This window comes from Cherax quadricarinatus, chromosome 88 (assembly GCF_038502225.1).
Source record: "Cherax quadricarinatus isolate ZL_2023a chromosome 88, ASM3850222v1, whole genome shotgun sequence".
Classification (NCBI taxonomy): Eukaryota; Metazoa; Arthropoda; class Malacostraca; order Decapoda; family Parastacidae; genus Cherax; species Cherax quadricarinatus.
This window is the reverse complement of record NC_091379.1, coordinates 12,908,874-12,926,375: the sequence shown is the minus strand read 5'-3', so window position 1 is coordinate 12,926,375 and position 17,502 is coordinate 12,908,874. Positions and strand designations below refer to the sequence as shown.

The window sequence follows — 17,502 nt, the reverse complement described above, 5'->3', positions numbered from 1 at the left end:
CCTACAAGATGTTGTTCCTCCTTGCCCTATACACGAAATCACAGCTTCCCTATCTTCATCAACATTTAACAATTCCTCAAAATATTCCCTCCATCTTCCCAATACCTCTAACTCTCCATTTAATAACTCTCCTCTCCTATTTTTAACTGACAGATCCATTTGTTCTCTAGGCTTTCTTGTTAATCTCACTCCAAAACTTTTTCTTATTTTCAACAAAATTTGTTGACATCTCACCCACTTTCTCATTTGCTCTCTTTTTACAATGCTTCACCACTCTCTTAACCTTTCTCTTTTTCTCCATATACTCTTCCTTTCATCACTTCTACTTTGTAAAAACTTCTCATATGCTAACTTTTCTCCCTTACTACTCTCTTATCATCATTCCACCAATCGCACCTCTTCCCTCCCGCACCCACTTTCCTGTAACCACAAACTTCTGCTGAACACTCTAACACTACATTTTTCAACCTACCCCATACCTCTTCAACCCCATTGCCTATGCTCTCATTAGCCCATCTATCCTCCAATAGTTGTTTATATCTTACCCTAACTGCCTCCTCTTTAAGTTTATAAACATTCCGCCCTCTCTTACCTGATGCTTCTATTCTCCTTGTATCCCATCTACCTTTTACTCTCAGTGTAGCTACAACTAGAAAGTGATCTGATATATCTGTGGTCCCTCTATAAACATGTACATCCTGAAGTCTACTCAACAGTCTTTAATCTACCAATACATAATCCAACAAACTACTGTCATTTCGCCCTACATCATATCTTGTATACTTATTTATCCTCTTTTTCTTAAAATATGTATTACCTATAACTAAACCCCTTTCTATACAAAGTTCAATCAAAGGGCTCCCATTATCATTTACACCTGGCACCCCAAACTTACCTACCACACCCTCTCTAAAAGTTTCTCCTACTTCAGCATTCAGATCCCCTACCACAATTACTCTCTCACTTGGTTCAAAGGCTCCTATACATTCACTTATCTCCCAAAATCTCTCTCTCTCCTCTGCATTCCTCTCTTTTCCAGGTGCATACACGCTTATTATGACCCACTTCTCGCATCCAACCTTTACTTTAATCCACATAATTCTTGAATTTACACATTCATATTCTCTTTTCTCCTTCCATAACTGATCATTCAACATTACTGCTACCCCTTCCTTTGCTCTAACTCTCTCAGATACTCCAGATTTAATCCCATTTATTTCCCCCCACCGAAACTCCCCTACCCCCTTCAGCTTTGTTTCGCTTAGGGCCAGGACATCCAACTTCTTTTCATTCATAACATCAGCAATCATTTGTTTCTTGTCATCCGCACTACATCCACGCACATTTAAGCATCCCAGTTTTATAAAGTTTTTCTTCTTCTCTTTTTTAGTAAATGTCTACAGGAGAAGGGGTTACTAGCCCATTGCTCCCGGCATTTTAGTCGCCTCATACGACACGCATGGCTTACGGAGGAAAGATTCTTTTCCACTTCCCCATGGACAATAGAAGAAATAAAGAAGAACAAGAGCTATTTAGAAAAAGGAGAAAAACCTAGATGTATGTATATATATATATGCATGTGCGTGTCTGTGAAGTGTGACCAAAGTGTAAGTAGGAGTAGCAATATATCCCTGTTATCTAGCGTGTTTATGAGACAGAAAAAGAAACCAGCAATCCTACCATCATGCAAAACAGCTACAGGTTTCTGTTTCACAATCATCTAGCAGGACGGTAGTACTTCCCTGGGTGGTTGCTGTCTACCAACCTACTACCTACAAAAAAAAAAAAGTATCTGCAACATTTCTGAAAGAAGCAGGACTCCATGTTGCCGTCAGTTATACTACCCCACTACATGATGTTATCCACTACAATGTTAGCACCAGGTGCTTATTACCTGCTAGGTAAACTGGGGTAGGTTTAAGGTGACTTCCCTAGTATTTATTTACAATTTGAAATTCCTCTTTTATATAAAGACACACCTTTGGAAAGTACCCTGACTGAACGTGCTACACTAAACCAATTGTAACCTAGTGTCACTGCTTACAGGACTCAGGTTTAGAAACATACTCCTTTGCTGACCTCACATTGTTGCAGTCTCATAAAAGTGTACGTAAAATACATGGCTACACTTATTTACCCTTAATGAGGTACCTAATAATGATGACACCATAATGTTTCTCAAACATGGATACATAGCCACAATTCAGTGCAATGTTAACCCTTTCAGGGTATCGGCCTTACTAGTACGGCTTACATGCCAGTGTCCATGATGTACTAGTACGCATTAATTCTAGCGCCCTCAAATCTAGTAAGAGAAAGCTGGTAGGCCTACATATGAAAGAATAGGTCTATGTGGTCAGTGTGCACAGTATAAAAAATATCCTGCAGCACACAGTGCGTAATGAGAAAAAAAAACTTTGACCGTGTTTTTGGATTAAAACAGCAACTTTGCACTATTTTCGTATGGTATTTATTGTTGGAAGACATATTACAGAAATTGAGATGATTTTGACTGGTTTTACAATGAAAAGTACCTTGAATTTGAGCTCAAAGTAGCAGAAATGTTCAATTTTAACCAAAGTTCAAAAGTAAACAAATCATGCTAAGTGTCCAATACATGTCAGCTGGCGAGTCTAATATTCTTTCACACGTGCACCGATAATATTTATACCATTTCTACATAACAGAAAATCTTTTTTTTGTTTTTGTGAGAATAAAAATTCAAAGTGGAAAGCAAAAGAAATGTAAGAGGGGCCTGGGGACATGACTAATGAACAGAGGAAATGTTATTTTAGTAACAGTAATGTCTTTCATGTTTATTCTGGACCCTATTTGGAAAATGGCATCTTTTGAAATTTGTGTGAAATTGGCAAAATTGCTAAATTCTGACCACTGTATTGGATAGTTTAAATCGGTAAATTGGTGGTTTCTTGTACTCATTCGATAGAAAAAATGGAGTTCTAGCGGAATAGTTATGATTTTTGTCAACTAGTACACTGGAAGTGGCCGAAAATAGGGTTCAAAGTGGGCAAAATCGCCGATATGTAAACATCGTCGAGACTGCTAACTTCACGATAGCATAATTCCCTAAGTTTTCCATCAAATTTCATACTTTGTGTCATAATGATCGGGAAAAGATTCTCTATCTTTCCATTAGAAAAAAATAATTTTTTTTTTTTTTATATTTGGGGGACCCTGAGAACAAGTCTCTGAGAAGGCCTGTGGACCCTGAAAGGGTTAACCTGCAATCTTGTAATACTATTACAGTTTATCATTGTTGGTTATTTATACAAAAATTCAGTGCTTATATCACTGTTCTGCATAATCTCATTTTGCATACTTTTTAAACCATTTACTATATTATCTTGTAGTAATTTTTAAGATTTGCATTGTAATACATTACATATACCCACAAAACCTGTGCATTGTAAAGATCCTTATGTAAATTTATTCTTTCAAAGACTTCTTGATGCTGGTGAGAAGCTCTTGATATATGGAACTAAATCTGTTCTCCCCTTCCCTGGATCAGACCTGAATGCCTCCCATTCCCAGTGTGCTGTGGAACCCCTATACACTTATCTCTTCCAACCAAAGAAGAAAAAGGAAAAGAGAAAGAAGCAGCAGTGGCTGCGGCGGCTGCTGCGGCTGCTGCAGCTGCTGTGGCTGCTGATAGTTCATAAACATGGCTAGATCATTATAGTCAAAGACTTGTTATTTTAAGAATAATAGTTTGGTTACCTACACTCCTTGCATAATAATTTAATTCATTCTTATTTGTATGTAAAGAGTGAACATAATTAACTTACCGACAGGTGGTGCAAGTTGTTGCATAACATTGTGGTACTGTGCTGCTCCAGTGGTGGTCATGCCCACTACAGAGGATTCCTTCATAACATGTAAATACTCTTGGTCCATGACTTTTTTCAGCACTTGAGATTTCAGTTTAAATTCATTTTCTGCCTGTGACAGTCTGCCTTTCAGTATTTGTACTAGAATGTTGAGCCACAGTCTGTAGAGCTGCCAGCGTGTGAGAGAGTCAAGTTCATACAGATTCACGTTCATATTCCCTATGGCAGCTATTTCTTTAGGTACATTTTCCACAGCTAATCCTCTTTGCAGTTTAAGTAAATTATTTTTCATAATGTAATAATTTACAACAGAAAAAATATCTTCTGGATTATCTGCTATTACCTTTTCAAGGACTTTAATTTTATTAGAAAGTTCTAGTTTGGTTAACTCATAGCTGAGGAAACTCTGACCTTGAATTTGACCTTCATGAATATCATTGTAGGTTTCAATTTTTCTGGATTGCTCTTCAAAATTATATAGTTCTTGAACATCCTTAAATATTTCTTTTTCCTCAGAAGCATGTTCAGAAACTTCTGTGACAGCATCAAAAAACTCTTCATCAGACTCAATGGATTTCTCATTCTCTTCATAATCTTGGTATATAAAAGAATAATCCTGTTCAGTCAAAAGCCATCCGCTAAGTCCATGGCAATAGTATTGCAACTGAATCTGTAGATGATGTGGAATAATTCCATATGCTATTAATTCTTGCAACTTCAAGATCCCCTTACGCTCAATGCATTCTTTAATGGATACCTTCAAAGAGCGTATCATATATTCAAGTTCATCCACTTCAAACTGCAAGTTGTTAAGTTTTTGTAAAAAAGGAATATTTCTTTGGTATTTTCGAAATCTAGCAAGTTTGTTTATTTGAAACTCTTGAATTTTTTCATTATTACTTCTTGATCCTACCCTGACAATGTTACGTGTGAATGACAATACACCTTCTAGGAACTGATCCAGTGCATGGTTAGTGAAACAAACTACCAGTATTGGTCCTGGAGGATACAAATGATTATGAAGAAGTATCTGAGCTATTTTGAGGCCAATAAAAGTTTTCCCAGTACCTGGAGGACCTTGAATTATAACTAGCTCACGGGTGAGAGCATTTCTCAGTGCCTTGCGCTGTGAGTTATCCATGCCAAGTTCTGATTCACTGGGCCATAACTCTAAGTCTTGCATAACTTCTATTGCTTGAAGGTGAGACCACTTGTAATCAGGTGGCATCACATATGATTCCTTAGCAAATAAACTTGACCTGCCTCTGTACAACTTTGGAAATCTTTGAATTTCTATGTTCAAATTAGTTTTTCTCAGCATGGTATCAGAAGTGTTCATCAACTCATTATCTCTTAACACTCTTAAGTCATACTTGTCTTCATCTGTTAGATACTGTGGATGGTTAACATCAGATTGAACATACACAATGTAAGGTGCAAATGGCAATTCTTTTCCAGACATGTTTTTAAGTGCAGTGAGGACATGTTTGTAAGCAACAAAAAAAGCTCTAGACTCAAGTACAATATATTCTTGTGAATAATCAAGATTTACATTGGATTCAAATTTTACAGCAAGTATCCCTTGTGTCAGTTTATCAGGATTAACATCAAAAACTGTGGCTATGATCACTGATTCAAAGTTGTTACAACTAAAGCATAGTAAATTCCCAAACATAAAACGCTTGGAAGTAGCAACATTAAACATTCTGGGGAGTTCGAGTTGAACATAGTGAATTAACTCTCTTTTCAATATTTCTGGCTTCAGTATTTTTGCATTTCTATATACATATACATCCATGTTCCTTGATTGTGAATCAATCTTACACGCAGTGACACCGTCGCGAAGCGGTCTCATAAAGTCCTCCCTTAATAATTTGAACTGGACATCCAGGTAGTGTGCATTACTTTCATATTTTCCTTTTGTAATATTTCTCTGCAAGAAGGGATAATAATAACCACCCAAATCTTCATTTGTTGGATATACTGACATTAGGCAAAAATCTGTCAGTGAAATATGCTTGTCTACATTTGACAAATTGGGCTTTTCACATTTCACATTTTTAAAAGTGAGTAGAGCTTCTGAGACCATACACTGAAGATTTTCATATCTTTCTAAACAATTAGATCCTGGCTTTAATGCTATTATCACACTGATACAAGCATCAATCAAACTTGGAAACTTCTCTGTTGCTGAATAAATCATAGCATGACAATACACCTCAAGCACAAGCACTAAATTGTCAAAAAACTGTTCTGCTCTCTCTGGATATAATTTCTTTATAGTTATAGTAAATGCACAAAGCTTGTTGACAAATCTTATTTGAAAAATCTTATTAAGAAGTTCATAAAGCTTTTCCTTCAAAAACTGAGCATTAACTGCATGTGCCAAAACACTCATCAGAGTGAACATTACATCATTAGTGTTGCTTTGGACGAGGTCTTCCACCAGTGAGTAATGCTGCAACAGCTGTACAACAACTTCATCTGACTGCAGCTTTAAAAAGGAGATTAAATCGGATGGTAAAAGTTTATTTTCTTTATTTTTCTCCAGGCTTGCATCAGTTGGCAAACAGAGGCTTGGAAGAAATCTTTTTCTGAGTGCACCTCTTCCACACACCTGGTTTCTTATACCTGAAGGTGACTTCCCTCTGCCATTTACTTGGGACACAAATCTGCCTTTGCTTTGGGGATGCTTGGCATTACTAGGAAATTCTCTGAGGTTGTTTACATGCCCTCCCAGTCTTTTGGCTCTTCCTCGGTTGGGAAAGCCATTCTTAGGAGGTCCTCGTTTTGATGAATCCATGGTTTTATCACCATACCTGAAAAAAAAAAAAAGTCAGATACTTCTTAAAGTGGATAAAAGTTTAACGAAACAGCATATACAGTAGAACCCCCATATCTAATGATTCTGTTTCTGCAGTTTCAGTTATCCATGGTTTACTGTGGCCTGAAAATAACCCTTAATTTTGCTTAATAATAGCACCCCAAAGCTCAAAAGTAGTGATGCTGGCAGTTCTTCGAAGCCTAAGAGAAGCTGTGAAGTGCTTCCCATCAGAGAAAAAGTGCTAATTCTTGATTCATGTGCACAATTTATCAATTAAACTTTATTACAGGGCATGAATGTAAATGAAAAATGTCTTGTATATAGGGTTGACTATTATCCTCAGTTTTAGGTATCCAAACAAGGTCTTGCACTGTACCCCACGGATGAGGGAGGGCTTCTGTACCATAAAAAGATATCCCAGTTGCATAAATAAATTACAAGAAACAATTTACAAAAACTGAGCAATGAAGGCTGAAACAGTGGTACAAGCAAACATCAAGCAGCAGCAACAAGCATCAAGCAGCAGCAGCAACAAGCATCAAGCAGCAGCAACAACAAGCATTAGCAGCAACAACAAGCATCAAGCAGCAGCAACAACAAGCATCAAGCAGCAGCAGCAACAAGCATCAAGCATCAGCAACAACAAGCATCAGCAGCAACAACAAGCATCAAACAGCAGCAACAAGCATCAAGCAGCAGCAACAACAAGCATCAAGCAGCAGCAACAACAAGCATCAAGCAGCAACAACAAACATCAAGAAGCAGCAACAACAAGCATCAAGCAGCAACAACAAGCATCAAGCAGCAACAACAAGCATCAAACAGCAACAAGCATCAAACAGCAACAAGCATCAAGCAGCAGTAACAAGCATCAAGCAGCAACAACAAGCATCAAACAGCAACAAACATCAAGCAGCAGTAACAAGCATCAAGCAGCAGTAACAAGCATCAAACGGCAACAAGCATCAAACAGCATCAAGCAGCAACAACAAGCAGCAACAACAAGCAGCAGCAATAACAAGCATCAAGCAGCAACAACAAGCATCAAGCAGCAACAACAAGCATCAAGCAGCAACAACAAGCATCAAACAGCAACAAGCATCAAACAGCAACAAGCATCAAGCAGCAGTAAAAAGCATCAAGCAGCAACAACAAGCATCAAACAGCAACAAACATCAAGCAGCAGTAACAAGCATCAAGCAGCAGTAACAAGCATCAAACAGCAACAAGCAGCAACAAGCATCAAGCAGCAACAACAAGCAACAACAACAAGCATCAAGCAGCAACAACAAGCATCAAGCAGCAGCAACAAGCATCAAGCGGCAGTAACAAGCATCAAGCAGCAGAAACAAGCATCAAACAGCATCAAGCAGCAACAACAAGCATCAAGCAGCAACAACAACAAGCATCAAGCAGCAACAACAACAAGCATCAAGCAGCAACAACAACAAGCATCAAGCAGCAGCAACAACAAGCATCAAGCAGCAGCAACAAGCATCAAGCAGCAGCAACAACAAGCATCAAGCAGCAACAACAAGCATCAAGCAGCAACAACAAGCATCAAGCAGCAGCAACAACAACAAGCATCAAGCAGCAGCAACAACAACAAGCATTAAGCAGCAGCAACAAGCATCAAGCAGCAGCAACAACAAGCATCAAGCAGCAACAACAACAAGCATCAAGCAGCAGCAACAACAAGCATCAAGCAGCAGCAACAACAAGCATCAAGCAGCAGCAACAACAAGCATCAAGCAGTAGCAACAACAAGCATCAAGCAGCAGCAACAAGCATCAAGCAGCAGCAACAACAAGCATCAAGCAGCAGCAACAACAAGCATCAAGCAGCAGCAACAACAAGCATCAAGCAGCAACATCAACAAGCATCAAGCAGCAACAACAAGCATCAAGCAGCAACAACAAGCATCAAGCAGCAACAACAACAAGCATCAAGCAGCAACAACAACAAGCATCAAGCAGCAGCAACAACAAGCATCAAGCAGCAGCAACAACAACAAGCATCAAGCAGCAGCAACAAGCATCAAGCAGTAGCAACAAGCATCAAGCAGCAGCAACAACAAGCATCAAGCATCAACAACAACAAGCATCAAGCATCAACAACAACAACCATCAAGCAGCAGCAACAACAAGCATCAAGCAGCAGCAACAACAAGCATCAAGCAGCAGCAACAAGCATCAAGCAGCAGCAACAACAAGCATCAAGCAGCAGCAACAACAAGCATCAAGCAGCAGCAACAACAAGCATCAAGCAGCAGCAACAACAAGCATCAAGCAGGAACAACAAGCATCAAGCAGCAACAAGCATCAAGCAGCAACAACAAGCATCAAGCAGCAACAACAACAAGCATCAAGCAGCAGCAACAACAAGCATCAAGCAGCAGCAACAACAAGCATCAAGCAGCAACAACAACAAGCATCAAGCAGCAACAACAACAAGCATCAAGCAGCAACAACAACAAGCATCAAGCAGCAACAACAACAAGCATCAAGCAGCAACAACAACAAGCATCAAGCAGCAACAACAACAAGCATCAAGCAGCAACAACAAGCATCAAGCAGCAACAACAAGCATCAAGCAGCAACAACAAGCATCAAGCAGCAACAACAAGCATCAAGCAGCAACAACAAGCATCAAGCAGCAACAACATCAAGCAGCAACAACAACAAGCATCAAGCAGCAACAACAAGCATCAAGCAGCAGCAACAACAAGCATCAAGCAGCAGCAACAACAAGCATCAAGCAGCAACAACAACAAGCATCAAGCAGCAACAACAACAAGCATTAAGCAGCAACAACAACAAGCATCAAGCAGCAACAACAAGCATCAAACAGCAACAACAACAAACATCAAGCAGCAACAACAAGCATCAAGCAGCAACAACAAGCATCAAGCAGCAGCAACAACAAGCATCAAGCAGCAACAACAAGTATCAAGCAGCAGCAACAACAAGCATCAAGCAGCAACAACAACAAGCATCAAGCAGCAACAACAACATGCATCAAGCAGCAACAACAACAAGCATCAAGCAGCAACAACAAGCATCAAGCAGCAACAACAAGCATCAAGCAGCAACAACAACAAGCATCAAGCAGCAACAACAAGCATCAAGCAGCAACAACAACAAGCATCAAGCAGCAACAACAACAAGCATCAAGCAGCAGCAACAACAACAAGCATCAAGCAGCAGCAACAACAAGCATCAAGCAGCAGCAACAAGCATCAAGCAGCAACAACAAGCATCAAGCAGCAACAACAACAAGCATCAAGCAGCAACAACAAGCATCAAGCAGCAACAACAAGAATCAAGCAGCAACAACAAGAATCAAGCAGCAACAACAACAAGCATCAAGCAGCAGCAAGAACAAGCATCAAGCAGCACCAACAAGCATCAAGCAGCAGCAACAACAAGCATCAAGCAGCAGCAACAACAAGCATCAAGCAGCAGCAACAACAAGCATCAAGCAGCAGCAACAACAAGCATCAAGCAGCAGCAACAACAAGCATCAAGCAGCAGCAACAACAACATCAAGCAGCAACAACAACAAGCATCAAACATCAACAACAACAAGCATCAAGCAGCAACAACAACAAGCATCAAGCATCAACAACAACAAGCATCAAGCAGCAGCAACAACAAGCATGAATCAGCAACAACAACAAGCATCAAGCAGCAACAACAAGCATCAAGCAGCAACAACAAGCATCAAGCAGCAACAACAAGCATCAAACAGCAACAACAACAAGCATCAAGCAGCAACAACAACAAGCATCAAGCAGCAACAACAAGCATCAAGCAGCAACAACAACAAGCATCAAGCAGCAACAACAAGCATCAAGCAGCATCAACAAGCATCAAGCAGCAACAACAAGCAACAAGCAGCAACAAAAGGCAACAAGCAGCAACAACAAGCATCAAGCAGCAACAACAAGCAACAAGCAGCAACAACAAGCATCAACAACAAGCATCAAGCAGCAACAACAAGCATCAAGCAGCAACAACAATCATCAAGCATCAAGCAGCAGCAACAACAAGCATCAAGCATCAACAAGCATCAAGCAGCAACAACAACAAGCATCAAGCATCAACAACAAGCATCAAGCAGCAACAACAACAATCATCAAGCAGCAACAACAACAAGCATCAAGCATCAACAACAAGCATCAAGCAGCAACAACAAGCATCAAGCAGCAGCAACAACAATCATCAAGCAGCAACAACAAGCATCAAGCAGCAGCAACAAGCATCAAGCAGCAGCAACAACAATCATCAAGCATCAACAACAAGCATCAAGCAGCAGCAACATCAATCATCAAGCAGCAACAACAACAAGCATCAAGCAGCAGCAACAAGCATCAAGCAGCAGCAACAACAATCATCAAGCATCAACAACAAGCATCAAGCAGCAGCAACAAGCATCAAGCAGCAGCAACAAGCATCAAGCATCAACAACAAGCATCAAGCAGCAACAACAACAAGCATCAAGCATCAACAACAAGCATCAAGCAGCAACAACAACAAGCATCAAGCAGCAACAACAATCATCAAACAGCAGCAACAACAATCATCAAACAGCAGCAACAACAAGCATCAAGCAGCAACAACAACAAGCATCAAGCAGCAACAACAACAAGCATCAAGCAGCAACAACAAGCATCAAGCAGCAACAACAAGCATCAAGCAGCAACAACAAGCATCAAGCAGCAGCAACAACAAGCATCAACAACAACAAGCATCAAGCATCAACAACAACAAGCATCAAGCATCAACAACAAGCATCAAGCATCAACAACAAGCATCAAGCAGCAGCAACAACAATCATCAAGCAGCAACAACAACAATCATCAAGCAGCAGCAGCAACAACAATCAAGCAGCAACAACAACAATCATCAAGCAGCAGCAACAACAATCAAGCAGCAGCAACAACAACATCAAGCAGCAACAACAACAAGCATCAAACATCAACAACAACAAGCATCAAGCAGCAACAACAACAAGCATGAAGCAGCAACAACAACAAGCATCAAGCATCAACAACAACAAGCATCAAGCAGCAGCAACAACAAGCATCAATCAGCAACAACAACAAGCATCAAGCAGCAACAACAACAAGCATCAAGCAGCAACAACAAGCATCAAGCATCAACAACAAGCATCAAGCATCAACAAGCATCAAACAGCAACAACAAGCATCAAGCAGCAACAACAACAAGCATCAAGCAGCAACAACAACAAGCATCAAGCAGCAACAACAACAAGCATCAAGCAGCAACAACAAGCATCAAGCAGCATCAACAAGCATCAAGCAGCAACAACAAGCAACAAGCAGCAACAAGCAACAAGCAGCAACAACAAGCATCAAGCAGCAACAACAAGCAACAAGCAGCAACAACAAGCATCATCAACAACAACCATCAAGCAGCAGCAACAAGCATCAAGCAGCAACAACAAGCATCAAGCAGCAACAACAATCATCAAGCATCAACAACAAGCATCAAGCAGCAGCAACATCAATCATCAAGCAGCAACAAGCATCAAGCAGCAGCAACAAGCATCAAGCAGCAGCAACAACAATCATCAAGCATCAACAACAAGCATCATGCAGCAGCAACAAGCATCAAGCATCAACAACAAGCATCAAGCAGCAACAACAAGCATCAAGCATCAACAACAAGCATCAAGCAGCAACAACAACAAGCATCAAGCAGCAACAACAATCATCAAACAGCAGCAACAACAATCATCAAACAGCAGCAACAACAAGCATCAAGCAGCAACAACAACAAGCATCAAGCAGCAACAACAACAAGCATCAAGCAGCAACAACAACAAGCATCAAGCAGCAACAACAAGCATCAAGCATCAACAACAAGCATCAAGCAGCAGCAACAACAACCATCAACAACAACAAGCATCAAGCATCAACAACAACAAGCATCAAGCATCAACAACAAGCATCAAGCAGCAGCAACAACAAGCATCAAGCAGCAGCAACAACAAGCATCAAGCAGCAACAACAACAAGCATCAAGCAGCAACAACAACAAGCATCAAGCAGCATCAACAACAAGCATCATCAACAACAAGCATCAAGCAGCAGCAACAACAATCATCAAGCAGCAACAACAACAATCATCAAGCAGCAGCAGCAACAACAATCAAGCAGCAACAACAACAATCATCAAGCAGCAGCAGCAACAACAAGCAGCAGCAACAACAAGCATCAAGCAGCAGTAACAACAATCATCAAGCAGCAGCAACAACAATCATCAAGCAGCAGCAACAACAATCATCAAGCAGCAACAACAACAATCATCAAGCAGCAGCAACAACAAGCATCAAGCAGCAGCAACAACAATCATCAAACAGCAGCAACAAGCATCAAGCAGCAGCAACAACAATCATCAAGCAGCAGCAACAACAAGCATCAAGCAGCAGCAACAACAATCATCAAACAGCAGCAACAAGCATCAAGCAGCAGCAACAACAAGCATCAAGCAGCAACAAGCATCAAACAGCAGCAACAAACATCAAACAGCAACAACAAGCATCAAACAGCAGCAACAACAAGCATCAAACAGCAACAACAACAAGCATCACACAGCAGCAACAACAAGCATCACACAGCAGCAACAACAAGCATCAAGCAGCAGAAGCAACAACAAGCATCAAGCAGCAGAAGCAACAAGCATCAAGCAGCAGCAACAAGCATCAAGCAGCAGCAACAACAAGCATCAAGCAGCAACAAGCATCAAACAGCAGAAACAATCAAACAGCAACAACAAGCATCAAACAGCAACAACAAGCATCAAGCAGGAGCAACAACAAGCATCAAGCAGCAACTACAAGCATCAAGCAGCAACAAGCATCAAACAGCAGCAACAACAAGCATCAATCAGCAACAACAAGCATCAAGCAGCAACAACAAGCATCAAGCAGCTACAACAAGCATCAAGCAGCTACAACAAGCATCAAGCAGCTACAACAAGCATCAAACAGCAACAAGCATCAAGCAGCAACAACAAGCATCAAGCAGCAACAACAAGCATCAAGCAGCAACAACAAGCATCAAGCAGCAACAACAAGCATCAAGCAGCAACAACAAGCAACAAGCATCAAGCAGCAGCAACAAGTATCAAGCAGCAACAACAAGCATCAAGCAGCAACAACAAGCATCAAGCAACAACAACAAGCATCAAGCAACAACAAGCATCAAGCAACAACAAGCATCAAGCAACAACAAGCATCAAGCAACAACAAGCATCAAGCAACAACAAGCATCAAGCAACAACAAGCACTGGTGGAACAACGCCTGTGTACAACACCGAAATTCCACCAGTCATTTCATGAAGTTCAGAGACGCCGAATTAGTGATCAAAGAAAGTAATTTCCGCAGACGCAAGTGCCTTGAATCAGCACTGATCACTGTTTCGAACACAATTCAACAAAACAAAGGCAGATAAATTAGACACACGTGCAACTCTTGGGTATCTTTATTAAGGAAACGTTTCGCTATACAGTGGCTTCATCAGTCCATACACAGGAGAAACTTGAACAGGAGGAGAATGAGGTAATCAGTCCCTCAACCTTGAGTCGATGTGGTCAGTCCATCAATCTTGAATAGAATACGGCATATGAGCGGAGAAGCAGCTTATAAATCGTAGACAGGAGAGGTGCAGCAGTGGTAGGTGGTGTCACATTTGTCTAATGTGGAAGTAGATGAATAGTTCTGTGAACTATTCATCTACAATCCTGTCAGACGCTGCAACTTCTTGGGATCTTAATACTTGGGAATTCTTCGCTTGCCCAACCCTTGGGCACGACCACTTCCACATTGGACAAATGTGACACCACCTACAACTTCTGCACCTCTCCTGCCTGCGGTTTATAAGCTGCTTCTCCGCTCATATGCCGTATTCTATTCAAGATTGATGGACTGACCACATCGACTCAAGGTTGAGGGACTGATTACCTCATTCTCCTCCTGTTCAAGTTTCTCCTGTGTATGGACTGATGCAGCCACTGTATAGCGAAACGTTTCCTTAATAAAAATACCCAAGAGTTGCACGTGTCTAATTTATCAACGTGTCGGTTCTGTGAACCATTCATCTACAAAACAACGGCAGCTTCACCATCTCTGAAGTCTTAGAACATAAGAACATAAGAACATAAGAAAGGAGGAACACTGCAGCAGGCCTGTTGGCCCATACTAGGCAGGTCCTTTACAATTCATCCCACTAACAAACATTTGACCAACCCAATTTTCAATGCCACCCAAGAAACAAGCTCCGATGTGCAAGTCCCTCTCAAATCCAACCCCTCCCACTCATGTACTTATCCAACCTAAATTTGAAACTACCCAAAGTCCTAGCCTCAATAACCCAACTAGGTAGACTGTTCCACTCATCAACTACCCTATTTCCAAACCAATACTTTCCTATGTCCTTTCTAAATCTAAACTTATCTAATTTAAATCCATTACTGCAGGTTCTCTCTTGGAGAGATATCCTCAAGACCTTGTTAATATCCCCTTTATTAATACCTATCTTCCACTTATACACTTCGATCAGGTCTCCCCTCATTCTTCGTCTAACAAGTGAATGTAACTTAAGAGTCTTCAATCTTTCTTCATAAGGAAGATTTCTAATGCTATGTATTAATTTAGTCATCCTACGCTGAATGTTTTCTAAGGAATTTATGTCCATTCTGTAGTATGGAGACCAGAATTGAGCTGCATAATCTAGGTGAGGCCTTACTAATGATGTATAAAGCTGCAGTATGACCTCTGGACTTCTGTTGCTTACACTTCTTGATATAAATCCCAGTAATCTATTTGCCTTATTACGTACGCTTAGGCATTGCTGTCTTGGTTTAAGGTTGCTGCTTACCATAACCCCTAAGTCCTTTTCGCAATCTGTATGGCTAAGTTCTACATTATTTAACTTATAAGTGCTAGGGTTATGGACACTCCCGAGCTTCAGAACCTTGCATTTATCTACATTGAACTGCATCTGCCACTTTTCTGACCAAGAGTAGTTTGTCTAAATCCTCCTGAAGTTCCCTAACATCTACGTTTGAATCAATTATCCTACCTATCTTCGTGTCATCGGCAAATTTGCTCATATCACTAGCAATTCCTTCATCAAGATCATTGATATATATTATAAACAACAACGGGCCCAAGACTGATCCCTGTGGAACGCCACTTGTTACTGATCCCCACTCGGATTTAACCCCATTTATGGACACTCTCTGCTTCCTGTCTGTGAGCCATGACTCGATCCACGAGAGCACCCTTCCCCCAACGCCATGAGCTGCTACTTTCTTCAACAGTCTTTGGTGCGGAACTCTATCAAATGCCTTACTAAAATCTAAGTAAACAATATCAAATTCTTTATCGTGGTCAACAGCCTCAAAAGCTTTACTGAAGAAAGTTAATAAATTAGTTATACAAGACCGGCCTCTTGTGAATCCATGCTGAGTATCATTAATCAAGCTATGCTTATCGAGATGGCTTCTTATAACCTCAGCTATAATTGACTCTAGCAACTTGCCTACAATTGAGGTCAGGCTTATTGGGCGGTAATTTGACGGTAACGACTTGTCCCCTGTTTTAAAAATAGGAATTACATTAGCCATCTTCCACATATCAGACACTACACCTGTTTGAAGAGATAAATTAAAAATATTAGTTAATGGTTCACAGACTTCCATTTTGCATTCCTTAAGAACTCTTGAAAAAACCTCATCAGGACCCGGTGACTTATTTTGCTTCAGTTGGTCTATCTGCTTCACAACCATTTCACTAGTGACTGTGATGTTACATAATTTATCTTCTTCTGATCCACTATAAAAATTAATTACCGGAATATTATTAGTGTCTTCCTGTGTAAAAACCGAGAGAAAATAATTATTTAAAATCGAGCACATTTCATTCTCTTTGTCAGTAAGATGCCCATAGTTATTTTTAAGGGGACCTATCTTATCTCTGACTTTTGTTCTATATACCTGGAAAAAACTTTTTGGGTTAGTTTTAGAATCCCTAGCAACTTTAATTTCATAGTCCCTTTTAGCTTTTCTTATCCCCTTTTTAATGTCCCTCTTAATGTCAATATACTGATTCATAAGATGACCCTCGCCTCTTTTGATACGCCTATAAATTCCTTTCTTATGCCCTAGTAGATATTTCAGCCTATTATTCATCCATTTTGGGTCATTTCTATTTGATCTAATTTCCTTATAAGGGATAAACGTTCTCTGAACAGCATGTATTGTGTTCAGAAAACTGTCATATTGATAGCTCTCTTCGTTACCCCAGTCAACAGATGATAAGTGTTCTCTAAGCCCATCGTAATCTGCTAAGCGAAAATCTGGGACTGTTACTGAGTTATCCCTACTATCATACTTCCTGCCAATGCTTCTTTGGTGCTCGTTGTGGCATTCCCAGCAGAACACTCACATTCGTCGGGTAGCACCGAGAATGAGTTGGAAGTTTCCACGGTAGTCTTCTGGTTTCTCGTTGTTTCCGCCTCTCCAACCGTTTTCTTGATCTTCAGCTTGGTTCCATGTTGCCCGGCCACTGACCAAGCTCCCCTCTTAACCTGGGGACTCACAACAGAAGGATTACTACGAATCCTCTTGTTCTCCTCCGTTAATCGCCGTATCTCCATCTTAGCAACTCTGAGCTCCTCTCTCAGCTGCTGTAAAGTTGCTCAAGAGAGGGCATCCTGGTAGATTCACAGAGAGCACACAAACAGGTCTTCACAGAGCTAAGTACACGTCACCACTGAGCTAAGTACATGTCACCACTGAG

At 40.6% G+C, this 17,502-nt stretch overlaps 1 protein-coding gene across 4 annotated transcripts in view; it reads right to left on the bottom strand.

Moving 5' to 3' along the window:
• Positions 1-17,502, bottom strand: part of LOC128698470 (NFX1-type zinc finger-containing protein 1-like) — a 412,092-nt gene that overhangs the window by 357,940 nt on the left and 36,650 nt on the right. For all 4 annotated transcript variants that reach the window (XM_070103988.1, XM_070103990.1, XM_070103989.1 and 1 more), the window contains exon 2: positions 3,807-6,667. In XM_070103988.1, coding sequence (XP_069960089.1) covers positions 3,807-6,651 — 2,845 coding nt within the window. In that variant the 5' untranslated portion in view covers positions 6,652-6,667. The remainder of the gene's footprint in view (positions 1-3,806; positions 6,668-17,502) is intronic.